A 21,265-nucleotide genomic window follows, 5' to 3' on the forward strand; every position below is an offset into this window, starting at 1 on the left:
GACTTTTAGAAAAGAAAGGTGATAAATGTATATGTGTCGTGAAGTGCAAGCTGGTGGGTAAGGAATGCCTGTGTTGATCATTGATTCAATCACGTATAATTGACAAGAGAGGGCAGTGATGGGAGCAGGTGGAGGGCGGGGGAAGCGGGGGGGGGTTGAGAAGGAGACGTTAAAGGGAACCCGGTTATTAATTCCCTGAGAGAGGTAACTTTTGAAGTCGCTTACTCTAAAAGCTGCTACAGTGGACATGCCAAGTGATTGAGTTCATATGCAGTGTGTTTGTTTTTTAATGTTTGTCACCAAAAGGTCACTATTTTATTTACATGTCCCATAATTGTCAAAAACATGGCACTTCAAAGCTTCAGTTATCTATTGTTTATCTAAAAGGAATAAGATAAGAAAAGGGGCACTTTAGAACTTGCAAGAATGGTAGAAGAGTAATCTTGTTACCATAAATGCAAGGGCACTTCTAATTTGGAAAATTCGAAACTTTTCCACAAAACTGGGGGGGGGGCTTGCCATCAATGGCACCCCACCCCTCCCCCTCCCCCTCCACTTCTCGAATGACACACTACGAAGAGCTATTGGCTCTAGCAAAGTAAAAGGTACAAACACATAATATATTTTGAAGAAAGAGGAAGGAAGAAATGATATTGATTTCTTCAGTAGAAAGTTTATTCTGTCATAAAAAGTAATAAAAGTATGGTAACAACGAGAATAATTTCATTCTTAAAATAAATATTACATAGAAATATGTTATAAATTAGTCTTAATAACAAAAGTTAGTCATAGATTATTAACAGGGAATAATATTGTGTGTTCCCTTAATTATCATTATAATTAACTTTTTAATTCTTTTTGTTTATATACATCATTATAGAATCTGGCCAAAGATGACACTTTGTTATTGAGAAGAAGAAATATCCAGATTGCGTTGTTTTTTTCCTTTGTTGTGTACATTAATCTGTATAAACATATAACAATTTAGACAAACGATGAATATTTATCATATAGTATAATCCAAGAAATCGGCAAACGTTGTTATAGTTCATACACCATTATGTGGGGATACGTGTTACAATTTCATAACGTGAGTATACAAACAATTCAGCTAAATTATCTCTTTCTTTTGATTAGTTTTTACTCTTACAACCAATTAAGCCCTGGCATTAAGTTATGAACAATACATAACACTGGTGATCTTCCAGTGGAAAGTTAACGCTTAGAAGTGAATAATTGAAATTGGCAATCTATTCAAAGCGCGGCATATACACTCTATCTGTTACCCTTTAAAGGTGATGTATTCGACGCAGCCGCTCCTCGCTTATCCTACATCTACCTCTCTACCTCATTATCAATGCCCTATCCGACCCCCGCCCACCCCTCCCCTCCCTCATATCCGTTATATATGTCTTGTGCTTGCTTTAAGATACCCAACCGCAGTTAAGTAACATCCCGTGTGCTTCATCAATATACAAAGTGCATCTTCAGCGATCATCCTGCGCATAGAACTGCGCATACTAATACGTTCCGCACTGTGAAAGGTTCAATTGTTAATAATCCGTCGATTGTTTACGTTCAATATTTTCCAGCATCAAATTATTAACGAATAAACCATATACAAACCGCGATATCTCCGACGAATAAATCATATACAAACCGCGATATCACCGCGATATCGCCGATTCCTAAACAGGTTTTGATCGATGGTAAAATTTGAATGACTAAATGTGCTTGAAATCCCAGCGTTAACAATGCGATCGCAATTAACTAAACTCATTTTAATAATACAAATATAATACTAAAAATAAAAATACTAGAACTACAACTACTAATAATAATACTTATCATAATAATTATCATAACGTCGAGATAGAAATGCTGATTTTTAATTCTACCCCTTTAATAATTTTAATCCCACCTAATTAAGCCCAACTTGGATTCTGTCGGCCTCTGATCAATTCACAGCAATGATAAAAATCTCTCACATGTTACATTGGCGCTCTTTTCTTTCCTCCTCAACTTGTCTCTACTTTTTTGCGACTTTTGTAAGGAAAAGTAGATACTGACGTCATTTCCGCCTGGTCTATCCATTCGGATTCAGACTACGTCCAGTATCGAAGACTTTACATCTAATGCTCATCACCACGGCAACCGTGACTGTCTTGACTTTCTTCTTTACAGTGCTACCCGATAGCTTAGAACCTTATTCGTCCGTTCATCTCTATCACCAAATGGTGCGGTCCTTCTTCCGTTAACATTTCACACGAAGATGTATTTAAAGACGAGCGCGACCATTAAAACTATAGGGGATATTAGTAGTCTGAAAGAACCACACTTTGTAAAGTTCATATCTTGACTGAAGTCGCGAGGTCCATGTAAACTTCCCGAAGTTAGGTCGTACGAGTAGCAGCGTGTATCTTGAAGAAAAATGATTTCTGAAAGGAGGAGAAAAGAAAGACATTATTGATTATTATTTTATATTTATCATAGCTGAATTCAACTTTACTCTTTGAAAGATTCATTACGAAAACCATAATAACTTTATCCTTTTTCAAAGAAACCTTTTCGGAGGGTAGAAAGTGCGGCAGATTTTGGATTGCTAACTACCAAAGCATAGTAAATGCAAGTGGATTAATATAATCAAATACACTACCCACTGACTGTACGGTACTGTTTCGTAACCCACTCCCACATAAAGATATATATTGCTATACCCGTAAAGCCCCCTTCCCCCACCACTAACCCTCCTCAACGTGTTCTCTTATAATGTCAATGTGGTTCACCGTCCTGTCCCCACAGACGACCTCAACCCACCCATCGCCCGCCGTTCCCCCGTGGTTCCAGAAATAACACATCCATATATGACGTAAACTTACCGTTGTCGTATGCAAACGCAGCGTCTGCGTCAATGGCAGCCGACCCAAACTTGGTGACGATCGGCTGTGCGCCACCGACGAATTCGTGGCCAGCTTCAAGCTTGTAGTAATTAGTTTCCTTGAAGAAGTACAAAGCATCTTCAGACGGCATTGCAAACACATAGTCCACACTGTCGGGAAGACCCATTTCGAAGAGAGATTTCGGGTAACTTTCACGAACAATCCACTGACTATCAAACCTCCAGATTTGATGACCTGTTCGCAAAATAAGGAAAGAAGTAACCTTTAGAGATCCGTGGTATGATGGCTTATATTTGAACCTGAAAAAACTGTATTTATAGAATGAAAAGAATGAATTTTCGTGCCATATTTCATCGGGATACGCCCTTTTATTGGCGTCTCGCTCTTTATACGTACGCATCATAGCTTATACTGGATATGTGAAATCTTTATAGAAAGACAGGTAATTCGTCGGTAGGTGACAACTTTCTTAGAAAAAGAAAATGGTTTTCTTTGCTTTGCAAGCTACTGCTGACCACATCAGTTACGGTTCATTCGCAATTGGTTAAACCTTACCCGTAGAAGATATCTGTCTTTTCATGTAATTTATCTTTTTCCAATTCACTGAGTAAACAGATTAATCGTTTATCCAATACATTAATGTTCTTAGCCCACAAATGCTGTATTATTTGCTTTTAATTTGCATATCTAATTCTCAACAACTACTGATAAGATGTTTGCGGATGTAAGTTTCAAATATTGCTATTTCAATTCCATTATTTCCTGTAGTTTTATGTAGATTAAGATTAACTATATTAATTCTTATCAATTTGAACAGTAAAATAGTCAGTTTTTTCCCGGTAGAAATAAGGACATACCTTGAATGAGGATGTAGTCACTACCGAGGACAGTCACAGAGTCGATAGTTCCTGGTACGGTTGGTAAAACATACTGAAGAGCGTATTCTTGAGAGCTACCACCTGCAGGTAACTGGCGGAACAATGTGTCATCCTATGAAAAAAATGAATATTCAGATATTCAAATATTTATTTACATATGTGTGTGTGTGTTGAACCGCGTTATCAGCTTAATGACTCGAAACGATTGTTTACTTTGTTAAAGAGGTGGAGAAGCGACAATGTGTGTGTTTTTTTGTTTTTTTGTGGGGAGGTGGTTGGTAACAGGGGAGAACATTTACTGCTATATGATAAGTTTCTTGGTGTAATAGGTAAGATATATGTGGTATAGTATGCAATTATCCATTAACAAATTCAATTGTGTCGAGGGGGATTTTGTAAGATAATCTAAAACCATCCCATCATTGAGTATGACATACAAAGAACGAAACATCTTAATAAAACGGGAAAGTTTACACCAAACGTTAATTATGCCGGTGTTTAGGTTGGAAGGGGGAAAAGGGGGGAGTCACCGAACATATTAGAAGATATTGAATGTACATTGAAGATTTATATTGATTGAATCCAATTTACAGCCACATCTCTTCATTAACTTAAGAAGGAAGCGGAAGGGAAGGGAATATATATATATATATATATATATATATATATATCTGAGTAAAGAATATACACTTGAAAATAAGTCCTCCCCCCCACCCCACCCAGTCCCCACTCCTGCCTCTCGACAATCTAAATTTACGGGTCTGGTCTGTAAAAATAAAGCTTACCTTTATCAAATGAACAGCATTATCTTTATAGTACACCGCATCATATGATGTCGATATTGGGTTCTGAATAGGCCGTAAAGTGGGTATTGAAACTGGATTAGCACCTACAAATAGATAAACAAAAACAAATAAAAGGTTGAAATGTTATGTTGTACCACATTAATAATACTGTACTACATGTTATCACATGTTCGATGAATGATGAATAACACTACATGATATTACATGTTAGACAAATGCTAAATAACACTACATGTTATTACATGTTAGATACATACTGACTAACACTACATGCTATTACATGTTAGATACATACTGAATAACACTACATGTTATTACATGTTAGATACATATTGACTAACACTACATGCTATTACATGTAAGATGCATACTGAATAACGTTACATGCTATCACATATTAGATACATGCTGAATAACACTACATGCTATTACATGTTAGATACATACTAAATTACACTTGAAGTTCGCACATGCATGTTAGATACATACTGACTAACACTTCATGCTATTTACATGTTCGATAAATGCTAAATAACACTACATGTTATAATATTATGTTCGATACATCCTAGATAACACTTTACGTTAGTACATGTTCGACGCATGTTGAATAACACTACATTTATGAAGCATAACCTCATATCGTCTACGTATATGAATGCCGCAAACCCAATAACCTCCGTGTTATCGTAAATGAATGAGTTGATCAGTATTAAACATGTCCTTACCGTAAATAGACTGCACACCAGCGATATCGTCAGCAGTCAGCCGTGTTAATGTTCCGTACTTTTCGTACATGACAGCATCTATCTGAAATGAATGATCCATACCCAAGGAGTGACCGATCTCGTGAACCAGAACAGCAAGAAGGTCAAGTCCTAAATTTGGTAAGGAAAAAAAATTGGAATAGAAGAAATAAATTTGTAACTCAACATTTGCTTAAATTGTCTAACATTTCTATAGTCAAAACTGTGTCGACAGGCTATGTTTTATTTCTCTAAATTGTAAATTTTCACTCACAACTGACAACTGAAAACTTCGACTTTTGTTTTGAAGTTCTTGAAATGTCATATTTGAAGTCTTTGAAAAGGATCATTTGATAGCCAGCTCTTCGGTTTGCAAAAGGATTCAATACAGTCTGAAGGAATGCATCGTTATTTAGGGATGGGAGGGGGGACAGACGTAAGGGCGCAGAAACATCCGCCTGCTCCCTTGACGTTCAAACGCAGCGTCTGCTAACTGCACCTGCCCCTCCCGCGTATCTCATGTTTCTAATCCTATGGTATAGATTACTCTATTATTATTCCATTCAGTTTGATAACTGTTCAAACATGTGATTGCAGCGTCCATGACGCTTGAAAAGCTGTCGTTTTGGAAGTTATAAAGTTGTCTGAAATTTGGAGACTTTCGGTCGGACATTCGTAACTTTTTGACCAATAAAAATATTAAATTTGAAACTATAGATCGTGAAGATCATGACAACATGTAATAGATTTAACAAATCAGAAAAAAACCAAACTTTTCTTACCATCACCGTTGGCATCAGCGGAAAATTTGTTTGCGTCGTTTAAATGTATATCCCCACTCAAAGAATCGCTTCTGTCACTATAATATGGAGTGAACGCATGCGCAATGACATTTTCGACGAACGGGCGGCCATCATTGTGGTCACCATAGAAGAACCCGATATTTATATCAGCCACTGGACCATTTGATTCGTAAAACGTAAGAGGAATAACGGCGTCCCAAACCCTGAAAGCCTCTTGCACAAGGGCACGTTGTGTAGCCACCGGCATATCGTTTGAAAATGTGGAGAGCCTACAGGAAATAAAAGACAAGGTTTGTTTAGAGGGGAAAACAAATTCAGAAAATCCTGTTTGAAAATTTCTGTTACTAGTTGGTCACAAAAACTACAGCAGATAAGTATTTTGGAAGTATTTCTTATTCATTGTGCCGTAATGATTATTTGGTTTTATATTCAGCTATTTTTTTTATTAATTTTTCGTCGCTATCATTGGTCACCCTTATTTATGAAAAAGATCATTACAAACAGTGAGTGACAAACGCTATAAAAAAAAATTTGTTATGCTTCTCAATATAGATTAGCAGGTATGGTCACTATTCTCCAACTGAATTAGACGCAAAATTTCTAAACTCATTATTGAAGACCCGGGTAGTCGAGCTAAGTCAGCGCGCAGTATAGGCGCGTAACCGCCGAAGAAAAGGTTGAGGGGGGGGTATTTTGCATAGAAATCCACATATGATGTTTCAATGACATTATTAATGAGAGCCTCAATCACTGTCTGAATTAACCACAGTTGGTAAACTATCCGTCTTAGTCAAATAACTTGTGTCTAATAGAAGAATTATATTCACGACATTTTGAATAAATACTATAACAATTACGAAAATTGTCACCCCAGGGTATGAAATTTACTTTTCATGAACGATTACTGACCTGTAAGAGACAGATGCCTTATTCCATCTGTTAGAGGTGACTACGTATCGTTTATTAATGCCTGTCTCCTCCTCCTCCACCTCCTCCTCCTCTCTCTCTCCATCCTCAGACTCTCTTACAATGTCTGGAACCCCACAACGAGGTAGTAACATCTCCAGTTCGGTCAGAAGGTCTATGTCCCTGGTCACTGGGATGTTGTAGTTCTTCTGCATCTGTGCCAATGCATTTTGATACTGTTTTAAAGTAACCGATTCGCCATTATTCTGGTTCTCCAAGTAACCAAAGTATCGTAGCCATTCCTGTTTCGAACGAAAGATTATAGCAACTTTACATTATAATTTTTAAATACTTTTTTTTCTTTTCTTCTTTTTTTGCAACATCAAAGTCAACTGATGGTTGCGTTTCATTATTAATTCATCTCATAATCTATACTCCTCGTCTACTGATTCACTTTGTGAACGTCCCGATTCTCATATGCAAATTCCCTGAACAGTGTGATCAGGGACGTCAGAGCTGGAACATTTAAGTGGGATCCGATGGGCGTTCCTTAAGGAACAACGCGGTATCATTCCTCTCGAAGATATGTTAAGAGAGGGGATATATGCAGTGTTCGAAGGATTTGTGTATATACTTAATTCTCATTTTATTTTATATTATTTTTAGTGTTAAAAAAACAAAGCAATCTTAATTCAAAGATTGTGCAAACCAGGGTGCCATGAACGATCATTCTTTTAAGAGATGAGTTCCATTCTTACAGGAATAGTATAGCCTCAGCCAAAAGCATGTCTATAAGACTAAAAGGATAAAGTCTCGATATTTGCAGCAAAGTTAGTAGGATTTCACATTTATGGAAGTTTAAAGAATTCACCTGCTACAAAGAATGATTATTCTGTAACTCTTTCACAGATTTTAAATTCCATATTCTTTGGAATTACTGTGAAGGCAACAACTTTCATACAACACTTTAATTATAGTATAATACTGAACACTATATAAGAAGCAATATATATTCCGCACTATCGTTCTAAACAATTTAACCCGAAAACGGTGTTCTCTAGAAATCGTTCTTTTGTCCAAGTTTCCATAAATTTAAACTCTTTAGAAAAATATAACGATCAGTCATGAGCGTATATCTGCTATTGACAGACATTTATTAAGGGTTCGGTAAACCAGGCGGTTATGTGACGTCATAACGCAGGTAAAAATCGGATCTAAATTTTATTGTAGGCTATAATATCATTTCTTTTTTCTGTGATCGCTTGTGCGTGAATTGCACGTTAACCTTTTTCTCTTGTAATCAACTGAGAGAATAATCGCATTCAAAGTTACAATATGTACTTCCGATTAGCTGACTTCGCATATATTGTATGGTTACCCCCCCCCACCCGCACCCCCCCCCCTCCCCGTTTAACTGACAGTGTGTCGATTCTCAATCAAAAACATACCATTCTCGTTCATTTTACAATAGATGTATTTTGTAAGCACTACGATATTAAAGTTTCAGACATAATTTTTGGAATACAGTATAAATATATAAATAATAAAACAGCATAAATAATGGAAAAATATGAACAAGGCGAACATGAACAAAAAAAAAACCACTTTCATTTAATATACATAATCACCACGTAAATGATTGAACAAAATGATAAGAAACCTAAATTAATATGAAAGAACATTTATATTTTTCAAAGATGGAAGTGTGGGTGGGAGGGTGTTGCAGAAATAGGGGAGGTAGGTGAAGGGAGGGGGGGGCTAAACGGAGGAAACACAATGATTACCATTGTGTTTTCCCATCTGAACTATATAAACATACTATGAGTATTTTGGGGCGGATTCTTTCATGATAAACAAAACTTTGCTATAGTGCTTTCTCACAGGCCACATAGTAGTAGCCTATAGTTTAGTAAAAGCTGCAATATGCGTTCATTTGGCCACAAATTGTACTTTATAATAATGTTGATAGAAAGATGAAAGATATTTAAAACACACATTTGGAGCCTGATTGAATTCTTTTGTCGTATCTGGCCCGCTCGCTGCTTGTTGAAAACCCCAGTTCTAGTTGTATATTATAGTTGAAGGGTTCCCTGGTATCTAATTATTTTAGAATATTTAAATATTTAAAATTTTTAATATTATGACATGGATATTTCAGAATGAGCCAAATTTTAAACTTAACGCAAACTTGCAGCTTCATATATTTGATCAGAGACAGGCGGCGTGCGGGTATACAGTTTGAAATATTACACGATATGTAAGACAGACAACATAACATTTTACGGAGTGTAAGCTCAGTGTAGCTGAGTCTAGCTCAGTGTAGCTCAGTCTAGGAGTGTTAGCTCAGTGGTTAACGCCGGTGCCTGGCAATCATAAGGTCCCCGGTTCGAGTCACTTCAAGATTAACGTATGTCGTCCAGTTACAGAGTTGTTGACAAACGACAATTTAAAATCATGGACGTTTAATATGAATGTAAGAGACTGACTTCGGTCAGCTTGCGGCTTTGATAAGCCAATGAGGCTTCTTCGCGAATCCCTGCTTGCAGGAGGATCTAAAATACATACATACATACATACAACATGATATTAATACACCATAACTAATAAAATAGAAGAAACATAATAACTTACAACGGCATCAGTGTTGATGAAACGAGCTGGGGCAGCTTGACACGTAAGAAATACTTGAAGAAATATCAAAATAATGGACATCTTCATCTTGTGAGTTGACGGGAATATCGATAGGTTTGGGCACAAAGTTTTCAGACTTGACTCCGTACAGACGAGTTGAAGTTTGAAGACATGTTAGAGGTCGACAGTTATTTTATCTATTTAACGTCAGCTGTTGAAGTATATTAAAATATGAAAAAAAAATATATATCTGTGGTTATCAGCTTCAAAGAACTAATTTCAAAAGGCTCACTCACTTGCACCATATACGGTGTTGTATAACAGCTATTGTCATGACCTGGCACCACTCATTTCTGTAATGCGCAAACTCACAACAGAAGCCCAATTGATACAAACCGTTGTAGCATGAAGCAAGGCTTCTGTGAAAGAAACAGAAACACGTCTTATTTTTCTTTTCAAACTGTTTTGCTATATCTGTTTTGTTTTTGATTTTTTTCTACTCGGTATTATAGAAAACTTTTCAAAAGTTAGACGCAATATCCTTTGAAAAAATATCTTTTTGAAAATTATCATGCAGAGCTGAGATAGGGAAAAAACAAAAGTTTTTCTATGAAGCCAAAAAATATTGGTGACTCATTCTGAACTGAAATTTCAATGATGTCACGAAGGAAATGAATAATCTTCTTAAAATAGCAGTAAAATTGGGCATTTCCCCAAAAATTTGTGATTATTTGAAATCTTGTCGCATTTTTGCATGGTGAGCCCATGCACTATGCGTAAGCACATTCTAACAAGGACCAAGCTAGCGCCCCCCCCCCCCCACCCTGCACTTTGAACAGTGATGGTACACTGGGGGAGGCTCTGTTTGCGTCAACATAAAGAGAGTCAGACTGACATTGATTTTTTTTTAGGGGGTAGGTGGAAATGTTGCTCCATAATCCGTCGAATTTTCGATGATATATGTTGATAACAAAATCAAAATTTCGACCAACATACTCCAAATTGAAACACCGAAATTTCCAAAGCATATGTGGAACTCTCGTTGAGTTATTTGCATATAATAGTACACTACATTATCTTACCTATTAACATCCGACATTACTTAGTACCACCCAATAAAACTAAATTTCAAAAACAGTTTTTTGACATAAAAAAATAGACGAACTTTAGAAATGAAGCTATCGTAGGTCTATATACCTTCTCCACGACATATATTGTTAACCTGATGTTATGTAAACTGATTGTTTCATACTTGTATGCTGTTTTGAAAAGAAAACAATAAATGGAACGGAATGGAACGGAACGGATAGAACCTTTTCATATCCAACACTATTTAGATTCTGCTAGAATTTATGTCAGACGTTTTAATTTTCTTTCCCCTTCAATACAATCCAACAAGTTGAACATGTTTTGGCGAATAAGTTCTTGAACATTAACTTTCCGCATGATCTTATTTTATGGATATTCCATTATCTCGCCAGCAGTTCACGTGTTGTCATAATTAGATTAACTAATTGTGTGTCAAAAAAAATTATTTTCAAATACTGGTGTACCCCAAAGGTACTGTTTTAGCCCAGCGTTTTTTTACTGTGTACACATCAGATGCTATAGTTCATCAAATTAAAGCTGTCCTCTAAAAGTTTGCTGATGATGATACTGCAATGATTCGCTTTGATTAAAAATGATGACGATAGTGCTTACTTACACAAAATAAATCCTTTTGTGATCAGAACTTTCTTAAACTTAACGTGAAGAAGACAACTGAGATGGTAATTGATTTTTAGGAATGTCACAAACGAACCCAACCCTCGGAGATCATCATTAAAGACAGCGTCGTCGAATGCGTCTCAAACTTAAAGTATCTTGGTGTAGTATACTTGTATTATCAGCTTGCTTAACAAGACCACATCGATTATTTGCTAATAAGGAGAAACCCTGGATTTCATTGTCTCCGTAAATTTAACAAAGGTAAATATCCATAGCCGCATCCTTACTTTTTTTTTCTATAATTCCGTGATTTGCAGTGTGTGGCTGTGCTACATTGAATGTTGAGGTGGGAAAATGGACGGTACAGATATGAGAAAACATTTTGATTCCATTATTAGACAAGCTAGTCGTATTTTACGGATAATCACCTTACGGTGAACTCATCATTTCAACATTATCTTGAGGCTAAGCTTAACACCGTTCTTGTCGATAACAAACTACACCCTATGGGTTGATCTTACTTTTGCAATAATCCCTCGTATATAGTTGCCGGATGAAAATACCTTAAGCTGCTACAAACCGTTGTTGAATAACAATCTATTTATAGTATAATGCGCTGTAGTTCTGGTAAAAGAACGATACCTACATGACTGGACGTTTATATTTAAAGTTTCGTACAGTCTCTGTACTTTTGCAGTTTCAGAGCCTAGTTGCGTATAGTCAACTTATTCTGAACCCGTCACTTCGCTCACAAGCGCCCTTTCTTTGTAGGTACCTAAATGACTTAACTTCCTGGTGTGTTGTCCGCCCACAAATATAACCCCATCAACAACCGAAAAGTTCTTCCTAATACTGCAAGCACTCCACGCGCAATACAATACTGCGTATATTTGCCGGCAAATACAGTTCTAGTTAATCATGATATGTTTCTGGTATTTTACTTATCTTCTTTAACTTCTTTGTCTCTTAACTTGTCTTATCCTCCTTGTCGATTTGTATATATTTTTTTTTATACTTTCTTATATATTTATGTTTTAATGCGAGCATGCAATTGCCCTTTTGGGGTATCATAAAGTTGAACATGAACGTGAAACTGCCATATCGTTTCTCTGCGTTCCTGTTTTGGCTTGCACATTTTTTTCCTTCTTCCCTTTTTCTTTGTGCTTGTTGTTTTGTTTCCGTTTGGTTTACCATGAGTCATATATAGTGACACAGCAGTTTGCAGACGAATCAACAAAGCAAGGCCGAGCTGGGAACTGAGTTTTACATAAAATACCTTTTTTCCTTTAAAAAGATAATCCAACATAGAGCCAGGGCTCGAAAACCAAAACGCTTGATCGAATCTCAACCTCGCTACAGGAGAACAGAAAATACACCAAAAACGCTGCAGCTTCAGGGGATTTCCCCCTGGATCACCTTCCCCCCCCCCCCCCACCTGTACCCCTACTAAACGCTTTACCTTTCGAAAAAAAATCCTCTCTGTACTGTGCATTTTGTGTGCTTTAAACTCGCTTCGAGAGGTCAAGAAGTAACTAAAATCACTTTCTTGACTTTGTCCCCTTTAACTACTGTAGGACTCTGAAGTACACTCCGTGGAGGTAAATCATTCTTCTAACAGTCTTGTGTTTTCTCTAACAATGCTGCAGCTGTCGAGGACCCCCCTCTCCGCCCCCCCCCACCCACACACACACAACTACCACGGTCTCCCAGTATATTACATTATGCAGTTGTATAATAATAAACAAATGTGCTGCATTTTCTGCACTGTAGTCGGTTTAAAAAGAAGCTGGATGGTCCCAAAGTGGCTTACACCCCTCCAACTTGGAAAATGGTGAATGTGCGAGACTGGTTAGGTATGTGATATACTGTGTAATGTGTATACCTGAAGAGAACATGTAGGCCCAATACGCATGGTTGTAGCCCTAACTGCAAGGAAAACGACTGCATGAAGTACAGGGAACTAAATAAACATGAATATTAAAGAGAACAAGGTTAAAGGATATTTCTAGACATTTGGTATTTTATTACGTTGAATTGTAAGTTTCCGTTAAGACAAGCAGCTAGTGTGTCTCACTGTAAAAGCAGATTGTTACGTCACTCAAAGTTGAAGGGGCTTTTTTTCCTCGCCGTTTACCTTTCTGCTTCCCACGGACCCCCCCCCCCCAACCCCCCATTTTAAAACTTTTTGGCTAAGTAAGCCCTTGAGGGAATAACTCCGGACTGTTCGATATCATACACAGATATAGGTCTTCACGTGAAGGCTATTTGTGGCATCCGCATACACTGTTTACACGTCTTGTTCCCCTTTTTATCTTCACAATGAGGTATTAGGGAATATTCGAATATAATTACCATACAAAGACATAGAGGTAACAAAGATGATACTCAAAAAGAAATTAGCAGTACAAACAAACAAATAAAGTAAAGTGATCAGAGAAACTTCCTTTTTGTTTAGAAATAGATAATAATACATCCCAATACGTTTTTGGTATATTTTTGATGATGTTTACCCTTTTTTCCCTCTCTCCCTTTTGCATGAGTTCCTTTTATTGTTATTGTATGCAGTTATTATTTTATTTCTATAATGATATTGTATCGCCTATGTTGGATAGCCAGTCAGAAAGGGATATTTCAGACTGAATGAACGCAAGAGGAATCCCTATATATGATTGATCATAGTATTATTTTTTTCCTTCTATTTTGTGTTCCTGCTCTTATAAATTATAGAAATGATAATTTCCACTGTTTCACATTTTGGACAGCTTTCTACTAAAATTGCAATTTCTGTTGATTTTTGCTTTTATTTGAGTCATGATGTCATAATTTATTCTTATAGAGATAAAAAAAACACACACACGGTCATAAGTTCAAGGTAATAAGTTGTTTCTTTGGTACGCCGATATTGCCATAGGAACAAGGTACATAAAAGGTTTCCATATCAAATAGAACCCACACTAAATGAAACGGAAAAGGGACACAAATTTCTCAGTATTGGATGAAAGGGTTAATTACTCGATAATTATGTTCAATGAAATTATTTAGTCGCATATATCTCTTAGTTAGAAAGATTGGGCAGATTTGCGGGTCCACGGGGGCGTAGCAAAGGCGCAAACTGGTCCCGGTGCAGCAGTAAGAAAAAAAATGTCTCAAGTGGGTGGATGCAAAATTGCATCCCAGCAATATAAACAGCTTTAATCCGTACAAAAGATCTAGGATCATACAATATATATTGCGTTTTTTTTTTTTGGTAAAAAAAACTTATACGCTGCTCGGAATTAGCTATTGTTGATGCAGTTATTGAACAATGGTTGTTTGACAGTGTATTAATTAAGTAGTAACCGCAAAGAATAATATACAAAGGATCATTCTGTGGGAATTTTTGCAAAAGTGCTTGTTGTCGAAGGCTTGTTGTCGGTTTGTAGTCCTACAGTCTGTTTCCAGTTCAACGTACACATTGTGTGCATTGCACCACGCCAGTATAGTTCCCTCTTTTCAGTGTAATTGTTTTCGTCATGGCTGTTAGTGAACTCCAGTAGATATAAGTGCAAGGTCGACATCAAACTCCGAGTCCAAGTCCGATACGAGTTCCGCGGCCAAAGCAGCCAGAATCGAATACCTGATTACCGAAGGCCCGAGAAGCTCACGCCGACTGTTTAGTCGAATTCCGTCCGAGACTAAACCGAGTCGAAACGTCCAAGTTCAATTTGATTCAAAGAGCAATTCGAATAATTCGATTTCAAATATATTTCAAAATTCCTTTTTCCAAAAGTGCAATGCGATAATCCAACGTTATAGTCCAATTTTGAATTCCCTTCAAGGTTAACTCCAATAGTCCAAACTTGTTATTCAACTATAGTCCAAGTCAACTTCCATGTCCAGTCGTCCAATTCCAACAGTCAAATTAAGAGTAGGCTACAGAGTAGCTTAGCACAGTTCGAGGTCTAATTGCGGCCCGATTCTAATACGAGTCAATCCTCGCGGCCAGGCGAATTCGAAGTCAGACCCAAGTGACAGCCCAAGTCCAATGTCAATGTCCAGTATTACAATTCTAACAGTCCAACTCTGAAATGAGAGCAAGCAGCCTAAATTCCAAGTCCGCATGTGGCCGGAGTCCAATTCGAAATCAGTCCTTGTTTCGAATTCAGCCCAAATAGTCCAATTCCAGTAGTCCAAGTACCAACTAATCATTCTATCCAATTTGAACTCCAATTGGTCAAAAGTTCCGATTCAAATAGCTAAATAGTCAAAGTCCAATTCCATGTCCAGTTGTGCAATATTCCATTTATTCAATGAAATATCAATGTAGGACATTTCAATTATATGTGATTACGAAACGTTTCGCTGCTCCTAATATGTGCGATTCATTAATGTTGTAAGATAGGGATATTCTTCGTAGGAGCAACTCCAAATACCCCTACCGACGAACCTAAGACCACAACCCTTCCTGTATAAACATCCTTAGTGCATCTGCCTCTGTTCTTTATATAAAGGTACATGCCATTATCTAAGTCCCCCCCCCCTCCCCACAACCACCACCCTACCAACCCTGAAATCATGTGCACGTCACTGGTTCAATGCGGTCCTACTTGTTTTTCAAAATATTAGTTGTTTCCCGAAAATTGGGATTCCTTGAAAATCCAGATATCGCGTAGGCCTATCGTATTGTTAGAATCAATATGTATATAATAAAAACCACACTAATTATCTAAAAAATTAAAGTATTGTAATGTAAGGAGAAAATTGTTAACCTTTATTTAAAAAAGCCGATCAGCCGCAAGAAAATATAAAGAAAAACGAAAACGTTACCGCTAAAAAATTGTGCTTAAAGTGCGTTGGTTCAACCAATTAGCCAACATAACCTTTTAAAAAATTCCAACTGATTCTCCAGATCAAGTTTTAATTTTTAATTGCATATACCCTATGAGTGCTTTTTCTTCTTCATATTAACAAAATATAGCAGATTGAATTTTAGGCAATTTTGTTTTTCACTCAGCTTGCTTTGTTTATTAATCACTGGGCTGACGTTATCTCTATATAATTAGGATGATACGTATCGATAAACAGATCGCAGACTGGTTTTTGGCGATAACATTTAGCTGCCCGGCTTTTCACATCGGTTACGTCAGGTGAACGTCAACTTGTGTTAAAGTAACCTTAAAGGTCGAATCACTGTTAAGTTCAATAGCGAGCAGGTGGTCTCCAACCGGGCAAGGTATACTTAGTATCAGCTCATCGTGTGAATTTTTACAGGCCGTCTGGAAAAATTATTTTACAGAGCACTCGGCATCTTTCCTTAATATTTTATTAGTATTGTTATTAATGTTATTATTGTTGTTATTGTTATTATTGTGATTATTAGTATTGTTGTTATTATTGTTATTATTGTTATTGTTGTTATTATTGTTATTGTTGTTATTATTGTTATTGTTGTTATTATTGTTATTGTTGTTATTATTGTTATTGTTGTTATTATTGTTATTGTTGTTGTTATTATTGTTGTTATTATTATTGTTATTGTTGTAATTATTGTTTTTATTGTTATTATTGTTATTGTTGTTATTATTGTTATTATTGTTATTGTTGTAATTATTGTTTTTATTGTTATTATTGTTATTGTTGTTAATATTGTTATTATTGTTATTGTTGTTATTATTGTTATTATTGTTTTTGTTATTATTATTGTTATTATTATTGTTATTATTATTGTTATTGTTGTTATTATTGTTGTTGTTATTATTGTTGTTATTATTATTGTTATTGTTGTAACTATTGTTTTTATTGTTATTATTGTTGTTGTTGTTGTTATTATTATTATTATTATTATTAATTTCTTTTTCTTTTTCTCGGGCACCCTTATTTACTTCGGACCCGGGGTCGCTAGAACCCCCTGGCCTTCTTTCGTCTCGTCTCTGGCAGGTACCTCTTCAAATAAAAAATACTTAGCCTATAAGCCTAAGCAATACACTTATAGCAGGTACACAGTAGTACTGGTCCCATAACTTCAACTTTATGAAGTGGAGTGTGAATATTTCATTTTATTTTATTAGTCTTTTTGTTTTTTAGTTTATGACGTCACGTCCTTGATGTAACACACCCTCTTATGATCAATCCTCCCGCACTACCCAACACCCACCGGCATCAAACCGCCACCCCGTGACACCCCACCCTCACCATGCACCTCATCGTCGCAGTGGCTGAATATATGTACGATTTAGTTCGCGATTCCTGTAAGCTAGGGAGGGGCGAAAATTAAAACAAAAACCTTTTTGGTATGCTAAAGTCCTAATCGATCTTGCGAGATTCATTAATTTCGGTTATCCACTCACAATCCTCCACGTCATAAGGAGCGAGCGACTATCAGTTAGGAGAGATATGTAATATACATTTTTGAAATCTACAGTAAAAACAAAATAACGCAATGTAACAAAGCGGTAGTTGTTTATCCTATAATTCATTTTTTTGGCTTTAAGCCATAAATATTGATGACCTTAATTGGCACACTGACTTCGCCCAACCGAACAATAAACTGCTCACGCATGGGGTTACAGAAAAAATATCACAGCCATATTCCTTTTCAATTTGATAGTCACTATACATGCTATTTAACCATTACTCGTGATGTTTCATAAATGGCGCTCCATGGGTTAATATATAGGGTTTTTTTCCCTTTCGATATTACCTTAAAAGCAAATCCCTGAAACACAGATGTCGTATCATCTTTCAAAGACGGCTAGTGAACAGGTAGACCTTTTCGACCGACAGGATGGTAGAAGTTCTCGAATAACATGTCCTATATGCACCACACCATAACTTGATTTTTTTTCCCGCCAATAATCTATCCTGATGATTGCTAATTTTCAAACCAACGCCGATTAAGTAGGTTTTGAACAACAAGGTAGCATACTCCATATAATTTCCCATTGACTCATTACACTCCAAATCGTCAAAGTAATGTAGTCTTTAAGTTCTGGTAGAAGTTCTCACTAAATAAAACAAGTCATCATTGGATATAGTTGATACGTTAGCCATTCATGGCACCTTCAGATATCCGTACCCTGACCATGAAGATTTCTTGGCCTCTTTCTGTATAACCAGAAAACTATTTTCATACTTTATTTTTGGAAGGCCTAAAGTGGTCTAAAAATTCCTCAGTTGATCTAATTTTCGCACCACATATATACTACCATCTGTGTTTACTCTGACTTAAGCCACCAAAACATCCAGATCACGTTTTGTTAACATATCGAGAAAGATATTGCTCTCAATTTGCATTTCGGCATGTTTCTTGAGGTGAACGATTCGGCGTATTGATGTCAACATCTGAGAAGCTACCATAAGAGGATCATGTTAGGCTTTATGATTTCGAGGTATTCTAACGATTTCATCAAATTATTTTTAACCAGAGACTCTACAGTAATATCTTCTCTTTGTCACGTTGTCTATATGAGAACATTGAACAAAATTTTCAAGTTTTGACCACTGTTTTCATTAAGAGATCCTGAAAATTCTTGCAGTTATGGTGGATCTTGTGTACCTTTCTCATCGAATTCATTCATGATTTAATTTGGTATAGCTCTCGAGTTTACAAAGTTTCCAAACAATGGCTTTGCTGACAGAAAACCACCTGAGCTCTGGAACTCACGAAGATGCATGAACATACTAAGTGTGAAGATCTTGATAGCTTCACTTTTGGAGTTTTTAAAAAAGATGACCTTTGACCTTTACCAAAATATATTACGTTCTCAAGAAGATACACATATCAATTATGAATTTAAACCATATATATACACTTGTTGATTCAGATGCACACGGACATACGAAACATGGCGAAATTGAATCTGTATTAAGTCTACCCTGAGCAGTATTTACATGTTTGTGAAAGAATAAATATGGTCTTAAAAAATATAGTCTTAACCCGAGCATGCATTCAGTGATGCAATGTTATAGCAGGAAGTTGTTATGTTTCCATAACAACTCCCTGGGTATAGGATGGTACATTTATCATTTGAACTTGAATACGACCCAGATTCTATATGTGTGTGACCCGCAGGAAGGGACGAGTGGGTTACTGGAGGCGGGGGAAGGGTATTGTAACGGGGCAAGCTAGGTTAATAAGTTTTGCTGTCTGAAAAGAATTAATAACAATCGTGGCTTACCCCAAAGTGTTTAAGAGGGGTCAAATACAGGGTATATTTAAAGGGAGTGAAGACTAGCGCACAAAGAAACGTCTGATGCCGTTAATCTGACCTAGTTTCAAATGAGGTGTAAAAGAAGTGTTAGACACAACCATCGATCCCAGAAACTACACACACACAGCTTGCTACCGTCGGTAATTAGACACTAGAGTGTACAGTCAATACAAACAGCTGCGGTCAATACCCACAACACAGTGTACATAGCAACGTGGACATCTCAGGTCTAGATAAAAGGTAACAAGGTATCACGTTTCATTACTGTCTGCATTTTGTAGCGACAAGAAGAAAACTTCACGTGCAAGCAACGAAAGTTAACTTTTTACAGAGGGCGGCACGCGGTTTGGGGCGAGTCTTCAATGCCTTTAATGCTCTGCTTCGATCCGATAAAGGAATAAATTCGTCTCAGTGGTAGATTTTGTATTAGATTAGGTTGGTACATATATATCATTTGAAATACGAAAAGATTCTGTAACGATACAGTGTGTGAACCGCTGAAAAGGAAGGGTGGGGTGACGGGAGGCGGGAGGCGGGGGGGGTGGTATTTTAACGGGGCAAGCTAGGTTAATATGTTTTCCTGTCTGAAAAGAATAAATCACAATCGTGGATTACCCCAAAATGTTTAAGAGGGGTCAAATGTAGGGTATATTTAATGCACTGCTTCGATCCGATAAAGGAATAAATGCGTCTCGGTGGCGTATAGTCTGTATCATACACACTCTTGACATACGTTTGAACTTTCCATATTGACAATATCAAATTAATTACCTCTAATGTAGACAATGGCTGAGAAATATTTCATTTGAATTCAAAAACAATATTTCATTTTTTTGTTTTTGTTTCATCGCCCTAGGCGGGGTCACACAGGGGACCGTAAGGCTTTAAAGGATTAAATTTCTCAACAATATTGTTTTGGTTTTAATTTTTTTTTTTACGAAGAATGTTGATTGTCTAACGTTTTTGCGATGCTATGAGCACAATATTGATTGTTCTCTCTTTCTATCTTGTTTAATCATCAAATTTCATATATTATTTACTTTTATTTAGTGAATGCCAAATATCTTGTACAAATCCCAGGTAGCCCCTAGAATCTCCTCCTTTTGTTTCTTTGCTTGTTTTGTTACATCCCAGTTTATTATCAATTACATCTTGATCGTGCAAGCACAATTTGTCCGTCACTGTCCTTGTAATATATTAAACAAGGACGTTTGGTCAGGAGGAGGATTACCAGAGTTGATTCAACGTTTTGCAATAATTGTAGAACAATTTATCTGCGGCACAAGGAATATTTTGTTTATACCGAGTTTTTAAGGTTATAAAGTCAGAGTCAAACCTGCAGTTGAGCTATTGATCTTACTGTTGTATTTCATTCATTGTTTCTCTAGAGTTGTATGCCCACGGCAAATATTAGGATACAAACAGTTCAGTAGAAAGGGTGGGGAGGAAGGGGGCGTGGGAGTGTGGGGGAGGAAGGGTTGTGTGGGGGAGGAAGGGCTGTGTGTGGGGGAAGCGATAGTTCAGTTCAAAGGTTAAAAATTTGGACTTACCTAACTACACTGCGTATTCCTTTACAGTGATAATACCAGAAGTAATAATTGGAATAGAGGAAAGAAACTTGGCTTGAGCTTGAAGCACGGATGGGACGGGACAGCTGCATTTGATTTCTAGGGGTCGTATTATTGAGGTAATGCATCCC

General features: G+C 36.8%; 1 protein-coding gene across 1 annotated transcript; it reads right to left on the bottom strand.

Annotated features, from left to right (window-relative positions):
- Nucleotides 1-653: 653 nt before the first annotated feature.
- LOC139981386 (macrophage metalloelastase-like) lies at nucleotides 654-9,904 on the bottom strand. The gene is made up of 8 exons (XM_071993751.1): nucleotides 9,671-9,904; nucleotides 7,043-7,341; nucleotides 6,113-6,402; nucleotides 5,313-5,462; nucleotides 4,564-4,667; nucleotides 3,758-3,890; nucleotides 2,880-3,134; nucleotides 654-2,438 (listed from the first exon to the last, which is right to left on the bottom strand). The coding sequence occupies exons 1-8, from the start codon at nucleotides 9,755-9,757 to the stop codon at nucleotides 2,263-2,265; spliced, it is 1,494 nt and encodes a 497-aa protein (XP_071849852.1). The 5' UTR covers nucleotides 9,758-9,904; the 3' UTR covers nucleotides 654-2,262.
- Nucleotides 9,905-21,265: the final 11,361 nt, after the last annotated feature.

The sequence above is a fragment of the Apostichopus japonicus genome, chromosome 15 (assembly GCF_037975245.1).
Source record: "Apostichopus japonicus isolate 1M-3 chromosome 15, ASM3797524v1, whole genome shotgun sequence".
Lineage (NCBI taxonomy): Eukaryota > Metazoa > Echinodermata > Holothuroidea > Aspidochirotida > Stichopodidae > Apostichopus > Apostichopus japonicus.

Coding starts and splice junctions, on each gene's coding strand:
- LOC139981386 (XM_071993751.1), bottom strand. CDS start 9,757: ATGAAGATGTCCATTATTTTGATATTTCTTCAAGTATTTCTTACGTGT. Junction 4,668..5,312: donor TGGTGTGCAGTCTATTTACG/GTAAGGACATGT, acceptor ATCTATTTGTAG/GTGCTAATCCAGTTTCAATA. Junction 2,439..2,879: donor TGCGTTTGCATACGACAACG/GTAAGTTTACGT, acceptor TCCTCCTTTCAG/AAATCATTTTTCTTCAAGAT.